The following is a 19,527-nucleotide window of genomic DNA, read 5'->3' as shown; positions in this document are numbered from 1 at the left end:
GATTTTTAAGATTTGTGGGCTACACAAATAGCTTTTAACCCTTTAAAAATGTAGAAGTATTCTTAGTTCATTTAGTGTACAAAAGCAGGCCAAAGGCTGAAGCTTGGGGACTCCTAGCTTGGATATGGAACTTAAACAATACTCATTTCCAATGCTATCTTCCTGAGGCCAAAATCTTGATGGCTTCAAGATGTATCTCTACATCCTAATCATTTTCTGAAATTAAGCCTCTCATCCTTTAAATTTTTTAGATTCTTTGGTTTAGTGAATTCCTCTCAGCCTGAAACAAGCTTTAGTCCTCCTACATCTCTATTTATCTAACCTAAAAATCAAGTGGGATTTTTCAATGAGAACACATCCAAGGTAAACCTAGGCTGAGCAAAGAAACCACCCAAATTTCTAAAAGCTGCCAGTCAATATAATCTTAATGCTAAAACTTTGACAATTTTGCAGATCACATCAATAAACTAGTTCACTAATAACTAGGTCTGAAAATCTGTTGAGAGATCATTTTACAACTTGTCACTAAATATTCTGTAAAGTGTACCACTAATCACACTCTGGGCTTTCTCCAGTTAATTTGGAGATGTGGCAGCGTTAGACTTGCTAAACAGGTTAACTTCAAAATTACAAACGTATAGGTTAAAATCTAAGTACTAATTTACTTTCTTTAGCAAGTACAACTTAAATGTACCTGGACAGCCCAAAATTTACATACCAGTTACTTCAAATTTGGGACAGATGGCCATTAATATACCTGATATAATCTTACCTTGAAGTCTGTATCATTCAGGTTCCAGCAGCTTCACACTTGTTTTAACCTTTTAATACTTGGTTCCTTCCACACAGTACTAGTGCTCTTAAAGATGTGTTTTAAATATCCAGTACATATTTAGACTTTGTATGCAACTCCCTAATGGCACAATAAAATTTTTCTATTTCACTGCAATGACCTCTAGCATTTAGAAAAGTAATAAAAGCAGAATAAAAGCAGAATGAGTACTTAATATTCTGCCTCCAAACCCGTATCTAGAAATAAGCCCCAAATATATTTACAACCCTGGAAATGATGTGTCTTGCTTCCATGTTTAAAATAAAACTGAGTAAATTAACTAAATATATACCTACTCCACATTTTAAAATCTTTCCTAATTCCACACAGATCTCCAAAAACTATTTAACTAAAAAAGAAACTAGATTCCAATTATTTCAATGCAAGCTGAAAATGCCATCAACTCTGGCATTATTCCCTTGTAAAAGCATCAAGATAAATGTTCACTAAAGCATTAAATCAGCCACCACCATTATTTAGAGATCTGTATTAAGGGATTTTTTTTAGTATTATATCATTGGTTTAAAAAAGAGTGGCATTCAGTATGATTAACCTTCAGGCTCAAAATGTGATTTGCTAAGAGAAATGCCAACTGCCATGTCAGTCCTTGAAATTCATTTTGTAAGTTAAAAATTCAACTTTCTAATTGTAGTAGGTTTCATCCCTTCCAAATGTGATCCAATGTCCTGATTTAACAAAAACCCCACATAAAATCTAAATCTAAGGGGGAAAAATGAAATACGAACATTATCTTGGGGGTGCACACACAGGTCAGAAAACACATAACGATAAATGGGCTCCTATTTGATTGTTTTCATTACTTTTAAGAAGTGAGCATGAAAATAAAATCTTTATTTTCAGTTATTACCCACCAGTAAGAGAAAGTTAGGTTCACAGTTTTAGCTCTTGACACAAAAGTGAACTAGGAGGCAAATTTACATCCATCAGATACAACTAATGGACCAACTTTTTAAAGTTCAGGCTATCTTGAAAGCTTGCAACATACCAGATATTGCTGTATTCTCTAGTGACAGAATGCCAGCAACAGCTGACACTAAGAACTTGTGAAGTGTTTTTAATAGGAGGTGTTTTCTCTATGTTGCTAAAAACCAAGGTTTATATAAACATGTTACATGTTTGGAAACAAGTTAAGATACTTGAAAGTCTAACCACAATGATTTCGGAGTGTGTATGTTGCAATCTCAAGAGGGGTCAATAGTCCATATGGACTAAATTAATACTTGCCTCTGGGTAGCAGGTATGTTTGTAAATATAAAATTATATTAGACATTAGCACCAGTGCAGAACATGCTCAGCATCATAAGATCCAAAACACCAGCACAAAAGTTTATCCATCATTAAAAACCAATTACCTCATTCCTAAGATGTCAAACTAGCAGGTAACTAGATTAATAAATCTAACCCAAATGAATAACTCTTGTACTGTACAATTTCTCTTTCAGAAGTATATGGGAGAATGAATCAGCTAAATAGAAGACATTTTATGATTTAAGATCTTCAATATTTCAAAACTGGACATTACCATACACAGGTAGAAAATACTGAGTGAAAAAAGATCTTTGAAACTATACATGAAAATTCCTTTCCTATTTACTAATAAATGTGGCATAAGATTTAAAAAAAAAAAAGATCCTAGAAAATCTGTGTGTTGATAATTCTCTCCATGTATGTTTTAGTAAGTGGTGATGCTCCCATTCAAGGAATCCATTAACCTAATTTTCTAATGGAGGAAGAGGTAAAAGATACTTATCACTTTCTGTGGAACAGTCATCGATCAAAATTAACAGCAATATAGGAAATTCAGAAACATAAGATTTTTGGTTTATATTTCATGGACGGTGCTGCTGTTCCAACCTTATAAAGTAAAGCTGTCTGCTTTCCAAATTCCAAAAATTAACATACTCCCCCATCTTACCATACAAACCAGTGCCCTTTGGTTTCTTTAGAAAAAGGAAGGATTAAAGGGTTGTTGATTATGGAAGATCAATTTTGATTTGGGACCTTCCATACACACAAATCATACTGAGTGGCCAGGCGCTTATTTTACACAACAGTTTAAATATTCCGCAGTAGCCAAATCAATTTGTTCCACCCACCCTTTGGAGGGGAAAAAAACCCAACACCCATAAAACTACTTCACTTGATATGATGTGTATCAACAATAAGTAGCTTAAACTTCCACCAATAAGGTGTCTGGTCTGGTTTTTAAAATGGGAAAGTCACACATTTTAAAAGTAAATATACTTGAAATTGTGAGTCAATTATAAATTTGAACCTAATGAACCATGCAGGAGCAAGGGTTAATAAACCAATGTGCTTTGAATTTGTTCAAGTACTGATATTTCTGTATATAAAGATTTAGCATATATAACAGCTATCATGAGAAGTGAAAAAAGGTTTTCCCCAGAAATGAAAATATTAAAACTAAGTTAAAATACATAAAGTAGTATTAGTATTCCACACAGCATAAAATTTGACAAATCAAAGTTTACATGACCCAGTTGACCATGTGTGAAAATGCAAAGCAGGTATTAAAACTGATATCATGTCCAATATTTAAAACCAGTTTGTAATTGGGAGAACATCTAAATCCTTAATTAAAAAACACAAATGAAGTGAAAGCTTTAAACTGGTACACACTGTTCACACCTATATTTCAAGTTTGGAAATGCATATTTGCAAGCAGCAATACAAAAGTATTCATGAAGAATGCATAATCTCTGAAAATTATGAAAACATCCCTGCTACCAATACATTTCTAAATACAAAACTGACTACCATATTGTTACTTCTGTGTAGCGAGAGAAGTTCATTTTCAAAACAGATAAAATTCAGTCTTTAGGTGTGAATGGTATGAATGACAGTCTTTTTTTTTTTTTTTTTAAATTCTTAAGTCGTTTGGGATCCTTAAGCATGCAAAACCTCAGATGGGAGGGTCCACAAAGGAACCAGGGTTGTCTTAGGGCATCCAGTTAAGCCAGAGCTGGGAATGCCTCAGGGTCATCTACATCAGGAGCAGAAGCACTTGACTGAAAAAGAAACAAATCAAAATTAACAATTCTCAAATCTTGGACTGCCAGTGTCTACATTTACACACATAACTCTAAAATACTAAGTAAAAACGTGTCAAAGCTTTACTGTTATGGATCAGAACAGGACTATAATTATTTGCAATGAGCCTTGTCCTGAGAGTCTATCAAGACCTACTCCTTAATAACATCATGAGTTTAGTTTTCTAATAAATCACATAAATAGATCCACATGGGATATGTATGTGGATTCTTTTTTACTATTATTCTCCTCACTTGCTAAATAAAAATGGCATCAATTTGAAATTCAGCCAGCTAAGAAACCTATTACGTGATTCATTCATCAGTGCTAGAAAGGGACCCAACTGCTATTTACACTTAAAGAATAACAACAAAAACATATTGAAAGATCCATATACACAACATTGACCTTTTAAAAAACCTGATGTTCGGAGGAAGAAAAAGAAATCATCACCCCATTATCATCAGCAACTATAAAAATCTGTATTAAGCTACCACTATAATCAAACATTGACAGACTCAATCAAGCAGGTAGGACCCCAATTTGTGTATCAGGTGTTGAGAATTCAGAAGGACATCATTGTTTCCTACCCAGACCACAAGAGACAATGAACTAACCTAACCCAAAGGTTACTGCTAATACTTAAATAATATCTAGTCATTAACAGCATATACTTGGGCATCAAAAAGATCATAGTGCAAATTTATCAATTACCAGGGCTTCTATAAAAATATTTAAGAACTGGTTTTGTGTCATACACATTGTACAAAGCATTAAATTATAAAAGCAGGACAAAAATGAACTCAGCTCTCACACTGTAGTAAAAAAGAAAAAAAAAATCAAGGAAAAAAGTGCCAATCATCATCCAGTTAGTAGCACACAATTATGGACACAAATGCTATACTGAGAACTACAAAAGTAGCAAAGAGTCTAAGCAAAGGAACTAGACCTCAGCCAAAGCCAAGAGTTAACTTGGTTCCCTGTACCTAAATTTCCTCCTCTATAAAATGGGGATGTCAATGTAGTAACAAGAATTAAATGTAATAGTACATAAAATACTTAGCACAGCACTATGACCAGCACCTAGTAAGTACTCAATAAACAGTGATAATACAACTTTACTAGCAGCGCTATTCAGTTAAGTGCTTTAAAACAAAAATACAGCCTAAAATGTAATTCAAGTTCTTGAAAGTATACCTACTTTTTTCCCCTTCTAATCCTACCCTCAAAGGACTGTAAATCACTGCTAGGGCTGATTACTTGAAAAGAGGTCCTCAAATTACTTGAAAAAGTAAAAATTCTTAAAATTACCTTGTCAGTTCTGCTGCCACGGTTTGGACGTCCACCACGCCCACGGCCACCTCGTCCTCCCCTGCCACCACGTCCTGGGCGGCCAAGGTCTCCAAAATTGATCTCCAGCTGAGACGTTATATCATTTGCTGGCTTCCGGAAATGATGGTCCATAACCGAATCTTCAGCATGAGCCTAAAAATTTAAGAGCAGGCATGGAGTGATTAATAGGAAAGCAACACTGCAAATTTCTAAATATTGAACTTTCTCTTAAAAAGACCAAAAATCTAATCTGCACTTCATGTGAACAAATGTTATCAACAAATAATAAAAACTGCCAATGCCACTACAGTTAATATGTAAGGCTTGGGGATCAGCTATAGTGATCTTAGAGGAAGAACCCCTTTCACTTTTAACTTTATAAGCTACAGTTGATACTGGCAAGTCTTAATTAAAGGTATATAATCAAACAACTCAAGTGGCTGGGCCCCATTTGAAATCTACCAAATCATAATCTTTGGGAGTTAAGTCTGGTAAGTACATTTTAAATATGTCCTTCAGATTAGATTCCAATATGAACCCCTCATGAAGACTTTTGGATAGGTGGCATGTGAGGTCTCTACTGGTGATAAATAATGAATCACTTTTTAAGTTATAAAGAAAACCCTGGCTCTGTACTCTTCCAAGTATTACTTGGGAAAATAAATCTGTATAGGGGCGCCTGGATAGCTCAATTGTTAAGCGTCTGCCTTCCGCTCAGGTCACAAACCCTAGGGTCCTGGTATCAAGCCCCACTCGGGCTCCCTGCTCCACGGGAAGCCTGCTTCTCCCTCTCCCACTCTCCCTGCTTGTGTTCCCTCTCTTGCTGTGTCTCTGTCAAATAAATAAATCTTTAAAAAATAAAGAAAAAGAAAAAAAATCACATATTAACTTCTCAGAATGCTTTTCTGTTCATATGCAACTATTCTGTGTTCTTCCCTATAAATTGGAGAACTACAGATTCAAGTGAAACAAAACTTTACATCAGAGAACCTTGAAAAGCCAAGCACAAATAAATCCAAGCCTTAATTATAGACTGGTAACCTTAAAGTTAACATGTTTGTGAAATCCAGATCCTCCTTTGTATTTATATATAACGTACACCACCCCACTCTGAACAAAACAAAACCCAGTTTTACACTGCTTAATTCCTAATTTCTTCCTGTATGTTTGTGATGAGTAAGTTTTAAAATCTTCTAGTTGATAACTTTTCTTACACTACTTTATGTTTTAGTTTTTCTAAATACCGGTATAATCCTTTTCCAAAGGAATAAAGATTTTGTTCTTTCTAAATCTTGTAACGCTACATCTGTTAGTAACTATCCCTGAAAGTACCAATAAATTTTGTACTTATGTACTTACGTTTTCACCCTTTAATCATCTAATATCCAAATTAATTGTCATTCCTCAGTGCTAGGCCAACCTAATTTAAAGGCAGCAGAAGGTTCTTCTTAAAACAGCAGTTTTAAATTAATGTTTAAATGTAAATCCACAAAACCACCAGCAAATTAAAATCAATTATATATACTAATTGTTTAATTTTTAAATGTTTGCTATTGCAAGGCAACAATACCAATTCATTAATTAGAAGCGTTTTCTAAGTTTCTAGAGCACAGAAGAAAAAAAACCTAATTGATATGCTACTGAAACACCTCAAAGGCTTTACTACAGTAACATAGAGGAAGTCTGGATGTTCAGGGAACATTCCTTTAAAGGCAGCAAATAAATCTGCAAAGTTTTTTTTTCTTTTTTCCTAGAGCAGTGAAATGATAATCAGGAAATAAGAGCTCTGGCTTCAGCTCTGTCAATTAACACCTTAATTCAGTTTTCCATTTCTAAAGTTTTTTATTTTCCCTAACTACTACTTATTTGTTTTGAGGATTAGGATACGTAAAGAGAAAGCACTTAAATATACAACAAACTTGAAGACCTATACATATTCAAAGACAAAACCATATATGCCAATAAGGTCAGATCTAAACAGGTGAACACATCACAAAGGCAACATGAATCCAAACAAATAAAAGTGGCTTGGTAACAAAAATATCCTGGTTTCAAAATTATTCATAACCAATTTCACACTTTAATTTTCAAAAATTTCTAATCATATATCTTATTATATAATAATTATTTCTGAAAAGCTCATTGTAAGACTATGATACCTAACCTGATGTCTACAAAATGCATAGAGACTTCAAGGCAATTAATGAATTATGTAAAATATATCAGTATCTTGTGAATGTGTCTTGTTCTGGAGAAAACAGTTCTGTCAAGACCCCAAAAAAGTTACAGATAATTGTGTCAAAAGTGCCTAAATACATCTTTTTTGTATTAACCTAAGCAGTTTAATCATTAGTATAAATTAACCATCTCCCCAAGATGAACTTTCATGGTTTCTTTAATCAGGAATACTTTGTTTAACCCAGATACACAACACAACTTTATGTGAAAGAATTACCAAAAAAATAAGCAAAAGCATTCAAATGAAGCAAAATATTTTTTTCCTACAGGACCTGGCACTTAAAGCAATGTCCCCATTTATATTATTTTATGGAGTCAATGTTTAAAAAAACCATCTATAAACCTAGAATAATATTTAAGTCTCTTCAACTTGATTTTATTTCAAAATGTCCCAAGTTTGTGTCACAGCTATTTAAGAAAATTAACATGCAATAGCTCATTGAATCTTTTTATTACAGGTTGACTTAATAACATTTCAATTTAACTTTATGACTAAAATCTCATACTTGCACAAGCCCTAAATGATGTAGCAGTGAGCCATTCCTCTAACGACCTGCCCCAGGGACTGTTACCAAATCAAAAACCACCAACGTGTCTTTTTCAAATATTTTCATTAGTAAATTAATTCGCTGGTTCTTGTAAGACATCAGTCCTCAGAAAGGATAGCATCATTTATTGAAGAGTCTTGATCTTTACAAATGACAAAGGCAGAGTTTGAAAAACTGAATACTGATGAAGCCACTCTTAGCTTAAACCACATGAAAATGCAAATCTTTCAAATGATTCATAGGCAAGATTTTTAAAAAAATACTACAACTTTGAAAAGACCTACCTTAAATACTAGTAATGTATTACACACAACTGACTGCTTTCCAGAAAAAACAACAAAACCACCACATTAAATATACCGTGGATGGACTGACGGACTACCTTTCTTGAAATACATGGTAATGCAGTTTATTTTCCTTTCTGAACAGTTTATCTACCCCAAATAATCCTATGTAAGTAAAGCTTTCATTTTCTATAAACATTATCCATGTGATATTTTAAAACAGGAAGTATAAATATAATTCAATACACATTTGAACATTTTCAAACACCACAAAACTTAATTTTACCTCTTCACTCTTTGACTTATGAAGAACAAATCCCTTCTTCCACTGCCCATCAGCACCTTCATTTGGTTTTCGGATATTAAATTCTACTTTTGCCCGGTCCTTATTTTGAATAGCTTTCCACTCATCCAAAGTCATTTCTTTTGGACCCTCTTCCTTTACTTCTTCAACTTCGTTCTCCCTGTGAAAATATATTTGTTTTATAGCTGGTAAGGGGTTGATAAAATCATAACTTATGATTATAAGGAAGAAGTTAATATTGGCTTATTGATAATCTTTAAGAGATTATCCAAGGACAAGAGGATCCCAGTCTTCTGTCACCCAATGGCTAATACATAACTTGGTGGAGGCTAGGAATTCAGTGCTTATTCAATTAGTCAAAGCATGGATAACTGAGAAATATACAATTCAACTTCATAAACTATGAAATCAACTATTAGTAATAACAACCTTGAACTGTCTTTACCCAAAATACACATTTCTTAAAGCTATACTGCTTTAAAACCATACCCTTATGTGATTAAAATATTTAACCTAGCTTCTCCTAAAGCACTTAATTTCCATAATTTCCCACAATATAGGACTTGTAACAAAAATAAAGGCAGTCATCTAGGATGCCTGTGAACAACCAAAATTCATATTCTAGAATATGAAAGAACTGTTCCTTTTATCAACACTCGATGGCGAAACAATTTTAAAAGCAAAGTTCCCACAAATCCAAAATCCTATATACTCCAAATTTTCAAACCAGCCTGTATATGGACAGGAAACTGCGGTTCCACTAGTATTGGAACCCTCCACAAAACACAGTTTCAATACTTAATATGAAATTAGTTATTTCCAAATACAATTCTCAGGATGTAACTTATATACAATCCTTTTCCCTTTTTATAAAAACAAAGCATGGGCCCAAGAATCCATTATTTTGGTCTAATCTCAACTTGCAATTGTCACCAAACAAGTTGTTTGCTATTTTGGGAGACCTGCTTCCTTCCAAAGATAGCAGGTGATTCAGTTAGCCTCAGAGCTCAAATATCTCCGCTCCATGCTACTCCTCACTGTTTGACAAATCCTATCTTAAAACTGCCAATACCAAGTTTACATTTAATTAGTGAGATCTTGGCTATCAATATCGAGTCCAACTCTGTCACTTTACAAATGAGAAAACGGAGGGTCAAAAAAAGGTCCTAGTTATTCCCAAGTCATGACATAGCCAAGAATAGAACTTGGCATACCTTTACCACGTCATGAAACCACAACACCTACCTTCAAAGGTTGTTTTAAGAATCAAATGAAACAAAATAAAAGTTCTGGGAATATGTATTAAGGGAGTTAATCAAAGTTCAGCCTGTGCTTCTTAAATTTATATTTCCACATGCAAGATTTAATGCTATATTCAGATTCCCCCTACTCTGGAGTAAGACTAGAGGCTGCTCTGATGTCATCATCTTGATCTTCTTTAGCCCAAATATCCCCAATTTCATTCCTGGGTCCTGAGAGGAGGATTTGTTTGCAATATGTTGTCAATACATCATTTCTTCTGATAAACAGTTATAATCTTTCCAAATCACTCTTAAGGTGATTTAAATATAGGCTCTTTTATTAAAGGAACAGTTGTGTTGGGCACTGTGAAATACTTCTGTTACTCTAAGGTTCATTTCAGTTGCCCATCATAATTTCATTGTTTAGCACTCAAAATTCTAACTTCATATTACCCCAAGTTCAACATATCACTTAATACCATGTATTTTTATCTAATAGTGAATCAATTGTTATTCCTTCTTCCAACAAACCTATGGAATATGTTATTACCAACAGTGGTTCACTATAGGAGCAATTCTTGGAGAAAAAGCAGAAAAGCATCCCCTCCCTGATTTAAATAAGCTCTGATTAAGAATTACAAACCCTAAATAATTGGTAATTTAATACTTTAAACCACAATACTGTAAGAAATGGCCAGCATGTAAATTCTGCTTGGGTTGATGGAAACTAAAGGAAGGCATTAAATTATTTCTACCAGCGTTAACTTGTCTATTTATAATTCCTCCATCCTTGAATGAAAACTTCAAAACCAAATCTTATACTTAAAAACTCTGAAAATGAAAAGGATTAAGAAAGCCAGTGAATTAATAACATATTCTGGCCCTTGCTCTCCTCATACATTTTAAAATAAGCCAATAAGGCTATGTTCCAATTCTATGTTAATGGAAAAAGAAAAATTCAGAGAAATTAATTTTAAAATGGTCACATTTTCTAGTTTTAACTGTCTCAAAACAAAATTTATATAGTAAGAGTCCAAAGTACTTTGAACTGTGTGTTCTAAATTCTCTCTCTTCTGACAACCATTTGGTCAAATTTGTAGAAACGCCCAACTTTAGCTTCCAGTTCCCACCTATTCAGTGTCTCTGGACAGCTATCATCACCAGGATTATTCATTACAACTTCTCTACCAAATAAGATATAGCTAAGTAAAATGCAGGACATCTTATTCCTATTCTCCATTCTCAAGTTAAATAGTTAATTTTTGTTCTTAAGGTAAACAGGTATTAGCAAAATAATGTATTTTCCTTATCTTTTCAAAGATGACAATGATAATTTCAAATAAAAATAACCATTTCCATTTTTTAAACCATTATAGCCTAATATACGAATGTGTAAAACACTCTTCTAAATAGATACTATTTGAGGAATTGGGTTATAAGCCTATTAAAAACCATCAAATAATAGCATTAAACCTATATGTTATTTTCTCGGTAGAAACCCAGATTGCTTCCAATGCTGTGTGTGGCATCACCACTGTACATAAAACCACTTACTTATTTTCAGTGTCTGCAACTGGATGTTCTTCACCTTCAGGTGTTTCCTCAGTCACATTTGATTGATCCAAGTCACTGCAATTATAAGATATTTGTTTCTGAATGTATTTTGGGGACTCTCTAAGGAAAAAAGAAAAAGAAAATCATCTAGGTCCATTTACATGTAGCTTAAGGATTTTTTATACAATTTTAAAATCTTCACATTCTAAGAGTCTTTTCTTACTAAATTTACTTCCTAGTAGACGTCCAAGAGAAAATAATTCAAAAATGCATACTGATCCAAGTTATATTTCAAGTACTTTATTCCAAAAGTAGCAGGACAGAGTAGCTTGCTTTAAGACAAAGCTTCACCAGCCTATCAAATTTTTGTAATGACCACAAGGGTCAAGAGCTACAATAGGAACTATTAAAGACAGAAAATCAGAATCCCCAAGTAACTTAAATGTAGGGTTTCAGGAAAAGTTACATAGCCATATGAAAAGAAAAACATCACATTTATTTAAATATAGAAAAATTGGTCATGTGACATGCTGTACTCAAACATATCCAACAAGATATTGTAAGGAAGTAGCTCTGAGATGAGAGCATCTGTTCTTGTCCTAGGGACAAGTAAAATTTAATAGTTATGGATAAAACTCTAATAAAGCATAAAATCTTATTTAAATATTATTTATTTTTAAAAATCAGAATACCAACGTTAATTCATCTTTGACAGTTCCCCAGTTGTGAGATCCGCTACCTCCACGTTTGTCCTCATGCTTCAGGCCACTGTAATGTGAAAAAGAACTAACAAAACTGAGTTAACATAATACTCTTTAATTCTAGAAATTCAAATTTTGTTTTATTAAAGAAGTAGATTCACATGTAAAAATATAATAAAAACCTATATAAGACTTACGATCTATCACTTCCACTATGCCTATCAAATTCACGTTTGCCACGAGAATCAAATCCATCTCCTCGGCCCATTCCACGTCCACGGCCTCCTCGACCTCTTCCAAGACCACCACGGCCTCGGATAGGCCGGTCAATAATCGGTCTACAACAGATAAAAAATATCATATACTTCCAAGGTTTCCAGGGAAAAAAAGGGGGGGAGGAATGCATCCAAAGGCTCAAATGTAAAAACATATTTACTGGCTATAATTCAATGGCTAATTAAACACACGTTTTAGAAAATTCAAAAACAGTCTACTTCTAAACACATAAAAGAAATCAGAACTAGGAAGCTCCCCCCAAAACAAGAAAATTATTTTTGCTTTCTCTAAAACTTTACTACTAGTGCCTATACTTTTTCATGATTATTCATATTATAATCCAGTAAAACCACTACACCTTACCAATACACTTCTAAATTAAACATATCTAACATGCATAACGAGTGAATAAAGGCATGTAACATGCATAATGAGTAATCTGTTTTGCTATAAACAATTACCCAACAGAACTTTCCTGCTAACATCTAGGGATGCCAAGGAAAAGAAACTGACCATCGATTCAACTGAAGTGTTTCATTACCAGAAATCCAAGACTGAACACTAAAAATTGTTACCAAAATGTTCATAGTAGAACAATGAATACACTCATATTTCTCTGATAAATGTAACCAGCCACACTGCTACCTGGCAAATTATGCCCAACTTATAGCCTTGTATTAAGATATGACTCTTAAACTAACAAAACATTAAGAGATTAAAAAAAAATCTTGCCTATCAACTGAAAATTCTCCTCCTTCACCCTTTTCTTCAAGTGGCTTTTCAAATCGTCGTTCACGAGGTGGTCGCCTTTCTGGTCTCCTGTCAATTATTTTCCCTTCACCCTGCAGCTGTTGATCAGGTCTTCTTCCAACACGTCTTATTCCTGAAATGATAAATAACCTGCATAAGCAAATTATTTTTTGCAACACAAAAAAATTGGCAGACCACTGAAAGACCAAAAAAAAAAAAAGTTGCTATTCTTTCAATCTAGTAACTAGCACTTGCTGAAGAAGGCAAAAACTGGGCATCTCTATAAAGTGTAACAAAGTACCTGAGAAATTCCTATTTAAAGACCAATAAATGTTTCAAACTTCTATTTAGTTTGCCAAATTATGCCTCCCCCAAGGAATCTCTGTAACTGACTTGAAAGTCATCTGGGTAGCCATCATTCCTCTTTTCAAAATGCCACAGTCTCTTAATTTAAAATTCTAACTTTTCAGAAATTTTAGGCATGCTACATTTTGGCTTTAAAGATACCAAAAAGATTAACACCAGTAGCCATTCATTAATAATATCCAAGCAAATCAACACACTCACCAGATAAGGGCCCTCAAAAAAACAGTGAAGACCACACCATTTTACATGATCTGGAGAGAATAAAACTACAGCAGAGTAAAAAGAGTGATAGTTTTATAAATCACAAAACTGAAAGGGAAAGAGCATTGAGGATTACATCTCCATAGTTTCAAACAACCAGAAAAAAGTAGTTTTCCTCAATTAGTTTTTGTATATGTAGTCACATATGCATCCATCCATATCCACACACACACAGTAAAAAAAAAAAACATACTGCTATGCAACCACTAGGAAATAGTCGTATTATAAATGGATAGTTTTTTTTTTTTTGCCTTAACACGTATCTTTGTTTCCAAAGAATCTTTAAAAACCACACACACACACACACACACACACACCCCTTTAAAAACAGTATTCAAGAAATAGAAACTTGTGGCACTAAGTAATGGCTGAAGCATTTACTGATTTCCCCCTGTATTACTTTTTTCCTGCTAGTGTCTGAGGCCCACAAAGGCAACCAGTATGCATTACTGGCCTTAAGGATAAGTAGATAAATTCATGACTGGAAAATTTCAGGTATGCTCCAACTCCCAAACCATAATTTCTGACAAAGTTAAAAAAAAAAAAAAAAAAAAAAAGGCTGAGGAGTTGGTTTTATAACAAAATCTTAAATTGATTCAATGATTCTAAGAAAGTGACCCACCACCAAGATGCGCCCCACATTCATTTTCTTGTAACTAAAGTCAAATGGTAAATATCAAACTCATAAATGAAATTTTAAGGTCCATGCCACATAAACTCTCTGGACAGACCACAAATGTTAGATCTTAAGGCATCTTAAAACAAATGTTGTCACAGGTATAGCATACTGGGGTGGAGCTATGGAACCACTCTTTATAATAATGATATCCAAGCCAAACACACCCAAATGTGAACAATGGCTTCCTTCCCCACCCAATATTCATTATGCTTACAGAGCCTAAAAAATTTACTAAATAAATTTACCCAATGACTGACATTTAAAAATTCAAGCTTCTCTTAATCTAGTTACCTGCACTTGCAAACTCACTTGATTTTCAGTAGATTCCAGGCTTTGAATAAAAAAATTAAAAAAACACCTTGGTCTACACTCTTAGTGAAGTTCTGTGGTGTCAGTTCTCAAATTCTTCAAATGGACAAAAGACAAGCTACAAAACTCCTATAATATTAAATACATATATCTAAGGTATGTCTAGTATTTGCCAGCACCTATATCCAAAGGCAAAGAACACATAATCAGGTAGCAATTCTTCCCACTACAAGAGGTAGGGAGACTTTTTCCAGGTCTATATGTCTCCAATGCCCAGAATGCCGACTGACAGGTAGTAGAATCTGAAAACGAAATCCTTCTCATTCAACATTTTTCCATATTTATAAGCTTATGTTTTATGCAATTTAAGGTTAAGAGTGCTATATGTATTGATCTAAAAAAGATGGTGATAGCTAATATGGAAGTTCTCCCAAGTAAAGAGTACTGAACGTTGAACTCTGTCCTGGTTATAAATTTATGAAATAATTCCCCACCTGTGCAACTTAAAATACTAGGTTCCAAGTTAAAAGCTTACCTCCTCAAATATGGGCTTTATGATCAAAACAACTGAGGGGTTTAAACCAGGCTTCATGCTTTGAGCATTAAAAATGGGTGAAACACAATTACCTGATACACTTCAGATTTATACATTAGATTCAATTTTTTCATGCACTTTTTTGATTTAGTGAGATCAAGGAGGTAAAACTGAGCAAAAATCATAAACAACACAGGCCTGTGTTCCTTAACGCAGAAATTAAATAATTATTCAACTGTGCTACAGGTTGCTTTAAAATTTAAGATGACTGAACAGATATTTGGTCTAAACGATGTATACAGGGCTTTCCAACACTCCTACCTTGAGCTTCTCCCCAACCTGTAATTTTAATACAAGAACTCTTTTGTTTTATTCACCACATAGGTTCTTCATTCCAAGCATCACAGAAGTTCTTTATTTAAAAAAAAAAAAATCCTAAACCAAAACCTAGCACCATTGCTGTGATTTTTAAAATTAGTTGAATGCTACGGAATTCAATGAAAACTAATGAGAAACAACTTCTTTCAGGAGCACGTGGCAGTAAAGGCTAAATTCAACTTTCAACATAAAAAGGCAACTTTAAAGATCCAGTCTTAGGATCCTACACCTACTTGCTACTGATCACGTACACTTTTTATCCTCAACTGTTCTGCTTTTTCGTCCACCACAAAAGACAAAACAGTAGTAAGAAAATGCAAAAAATCAGCCTCAAAACAATCCTGTGAAGTTTACAGTGACCCCTGGAAGCAACTATTACCCGCCAATGAATCCCGACCATGCTTCACGCACATGTGGAGAAAAAGCTACACTCAAAAGAGCTCTGCTGTGGCAAAAGTTGTGACAGCCTCTGCACTCAATTCACCACGAGGCCCAGGCCGGGCCACCACATGAAATACTGAGTGCAGGGCGGGGGGGTTGTCGGGAGAGGACGAGCCTCAGGATTTCCCGCAATAACTAGTCTTCGTTCAGAATTCCCGCTTCTGCTTACTACAGTGTAAGCTTCTCAAAAGCTTAATTCACTCTAGCAAGTTAGTCTTTAAATATTTGAAGGAATGAGGAGGGACAATAAGGCACATGTGGCACCTGAAACAGTAGCTCACTCCACAGAACCTCGAACTACCTCAGGTGCAAACTCCGACCCCCAGCTTTTCAGTGGGGGTACTCCGCGCCATCGTGGGACAAGATGGCAGGAGAGAAGCCAACCGCACCTCAAAGCAGCACGCCGAGGGAGAGCTCTGAGCAGGAAGAAGCTGTTACTCCGTAACTACAAAAGCTTCAGTAAGTGGCCAGCCTGCCCGAACCTCGGTCCATGCGCTTGCCCGCCAAGGAATCCGGCGGGAAGGCAACAGCCTCCCAGGATTGCGAACACGCTCGAAGAGCAGCTTATCTCTGGAGCACGCTCCCCCGCTCAGGAACTGAGGCGGGAAGGGGGTGGCTCCAGGATCCTTGCAGGTGGTTTCAACTTGGGGCTACCACGTTCCCAGCACCTTCGCGGGACCTGGCTTTTGTCGTGGGGGTGAAAACGTGAGGAAATCGGAGGCAAACTCTCCCGCGGACCCTCGGAAGTCCAGAGGCAAGTGGTAGCCTTAAGTACCCTCGCTCCTTCCCTCCATCCCGGGTCTCCCCCACCTTCTACCACAGCTTTACCTTCTTTCTTAAGCGCCACGGGCGGCTGCGTCTCCTCTTTCTTGTCAGCCACGCCAACGCTGGGGGGCAGCGGGTTCTTGCGGTCTTTCTGGGACTCTTTACGCAGCTGTTTGCCTGCCGCGGTGGAGTTGGTCTGGGCTGCGGCCTGAGCTGCGCTCTTGGCCCCAGGGCCCCCAACGCCGCCCCCGCCGGCTTCTTTTTTCTTGTTCTCTGCTGCCTTCAACACCTCAAAGGGGTCCGATTCGTCGTCAAATAACTGGTCGAATCGGTTGGTGACCACGCAGCCGAAGCCTTCCTGTAAGTGCCCAGGCATGATGGTGGCTCGCCGGCGCGTTCCTCCACGGATTGCAGCGGGCCGCGCCGAGCCAAGAGCGCCTGCTTCAGCTCTTCCCACAAGATGGCCGGGCCGAGAGAGGGGGGTCGTCTTCTCTTCCGGCGCCAGGCACACATCCGGGAGCGGCCAGCGCCGCACGGCACTATGGGGTATGTAGGCCAAAGTCGCTTCTCTTGAGGCGTCTCCTGGAGCCAAGACTACAATTCCCAGAATGCACGGCGTGACAACTCTTCGCGCGCGCCTAAGAGGCGGGACCTCACGGAGGGAGTGGAGCGTGCGAGCTGAGGGCGGGGAAGCGCGGTGGTGGGCGGAGTCCTGCCACCTGCTCTTGCCACCCTCAAAGTCTCTGGGTCTTCAGCTACGCCGAAAACAGGAAAACGTGACGGCGTATTTCGCTCGCGAAAGTTCTCTGTCTTCAGTTTTACTCACCCCGCCTCCATTCCTGGACTAACTTTCCCCACCTCACCGGGAAGGTCAAGGTGACTAGATTTTACAAGTGGGGACTCGCAAACTTCCAGGGCTGGAGCGTTGCTGAGGTACCCCACTGGCCTCCCGAAGGCAGGTCCCGATCTGTTCCAAGTCCCTAGCTGCCCAGGTGCTGGAGTCGCCCTCTTGCACCGCCAATAATGAATCGAGACTCTTCTGTTTAATGTGAGAAGGAATACGCTTTCTCTCGCGGGGACACTAGCTCGGTTAGCAGAATTAATCGAAAAGACAGGTTGAACTATCGCAGGGGAGTGTTGCGCGCCTTTCCTGGGTGTTGCGATGGGTGCTTTAGGGAAGTCAATCCAATTGTCCATTAGTGTCCGGCAAGCTAAGGATTAGGTGTTAGTAAAATGTGCTCAAGAAATAACATTTTAAAGCATCCGAGTGTGCAGGGTGCTGACAGATGCAGTGAGGGGAGGAAAATATGTCAGCAAATTAATTGCCGTTACTAAAAGCATTGATATTAATTGAGAATATTAAGGTCCATTAAGGTAATAGATGTCAGTGCACATTCAAATATATTTGGTAACACTCTTAAGTGTTTAAATATATCACCATAATTTTTCAACCTTTTCCCATTTACACAAAATAGAAAATGCATCTCTATGTTCCAGGTGCTATGAATAATCTTAATCTCAACAACAACTTGTTAGGTAGGTAGTTTCCTCTTTTCACAGCTGATGAAACCATTTCAGAGGTGAAATGAGTTACCAAGTTCACACCTCTTTAAGTGCTAATACCAGGAGGTAACCCAGTCTTCTAACTCCACAGTGAGACTGTTAACATCAACTTTTAAATCCAAACTCTGCCTTCTGATAGAAGTCAGTCCATTATTAATTATTTCCAATCTTTAATAAGATTTAAATATTGTTGCATGTCAGGCAGGGTATGTAAACATGGCTGAATATAATCTTACCAATTTCTGAGATTTTAAATCAATTCCTTAACAGGGAAAATAAAAGTCATAGCTCAGGCATGTGGCAGCAAGCCTGGTAGTTTTCTAGTTTCTAACACCAGCCCCACTCCTCAAAGTCACTTACTTCTCTGTTGCCTCAGTCCCTGCTACACACACTCCCGTTCTACACACGCACATCCCACCCCCTTCCACAAGCTCTGATTCTTGTGGCTCCCACCAAGACAAAAGACAAGGAGTTTTTGACAGTACTCTTTATGCCCCTTTGAAAATACCTCAAGGGCAATGTCCATGCTTTAACAAACCCTTCCTCTTTACCATGGCCTGTTAACATTTGCATCTTTGAGACATCTGCTACAGCTCCTCTTTACCTCTTTCTGGCCACTGCCACAATAACAATAATGAGAGCAAAAACTTGACATTTTACTATGCGCTTGGTGCACTTTACATGTTTGATTCCATTTCACTCTTTTATCAACTCTCTGAGAAAGTTCACATATTCCCTTTTTAAGGTGAGGAAAATGAAGTACAAAGAGACACTAACTGGGGCGTGGGGTAGGCCTATCCTTAGTAATTTTTATCTTATGTACAGATCCTCTGTTTCCTCAAACAGATCTTTATGACCACCAAGTGTTATTACAATAAGAATATTTACAGTAAGCTACACAGAGGGGAATTGTGTGGCTATGAGTTTCTGAGGTTTACTTATGCTCCTTAGAGAATTTTACCTACTAATATAAAAATAAGGATAAACATTTGAGGAAAAGGGGAGAAATTTCTAAGTACTTTCAACTTCCTTCTCTCCCTTTCTTCTCTCCTGGAATTTTGGTTAATCTGGGAAGGTTTTAAAGCCCACTTTTAAAGT

The 19,527-nt window shown here is 36.6% G+C and overlaps 1 protein-coding gene across 4 annotated transcripts; it reads right to left on the bottom strand.

The window, feature by feature from the left end:
• Positions 1-1,663: 1,663 nt before the first annotated feature.
• SERBP1 (SERPINE1 mRNA binding protein 1) lies at positions 1,664-17,356 on the bottom strand. 4 transcript variants are annotated; one of them, XM_025871804.2, is made up of 8 exons: positions 16,930-17,356; positions 13,115-13,265; positions 12,304-12,444; positions 12,102-12,191; positions 11,406-11,525; positions 8,593-8,770; positions 5,216-5,389; positions 1,664-3,882 (listed from the first exon to the last, which is right to left on the bottom strand). In XM_025871804.2, the coding sequence occupies exons 1-8, from the start codon at positions 17,240-17,242 to the stop codon at positions 3,826-3,828; spliced, it is 1,224 nt and encodes a 407-aa protein (XP_025727589.1). In that variant the 5' UTR covers positions 17,243-17,356; the 3' UTR covers positions 1,664-3,825. The 4 variants fall into 4 exon arrangements, with proteins under 4 accessions (XP_025727589.1, XP_025727591.1, XP_025727590.1 ...); XM_025871806.2 differs by having other exon boundaries at positions 11,406-11,480; XM_025871805.2 differs by having other exon boundaries at positions 12,102-12,173.
• Positions 17,357-19,527: the final 2,171 nt, after the last annotated feature.

The sequence above is a fragment of the Callorhinus ursinus genome, unplaced genomic scaffold (assembly GCF_003265705.2).
Source record: "Callorhinus ursinus isolate GAN/ISIS: 27379988/994484 unplaced genomic scaffold, GSC_fseal_2.0 scaffold9, whole genome shotgun sequence".
Classification (NCBI taxonomy): Eukaryota; Metazoa; Chordata; class Mammalia; order Carnivora; family Otariidae; genus Callorhinus; species Callorhinus ursinus.
This window is presented reverse-complemented; position numbering and strand designations above follow the sequence as displayed.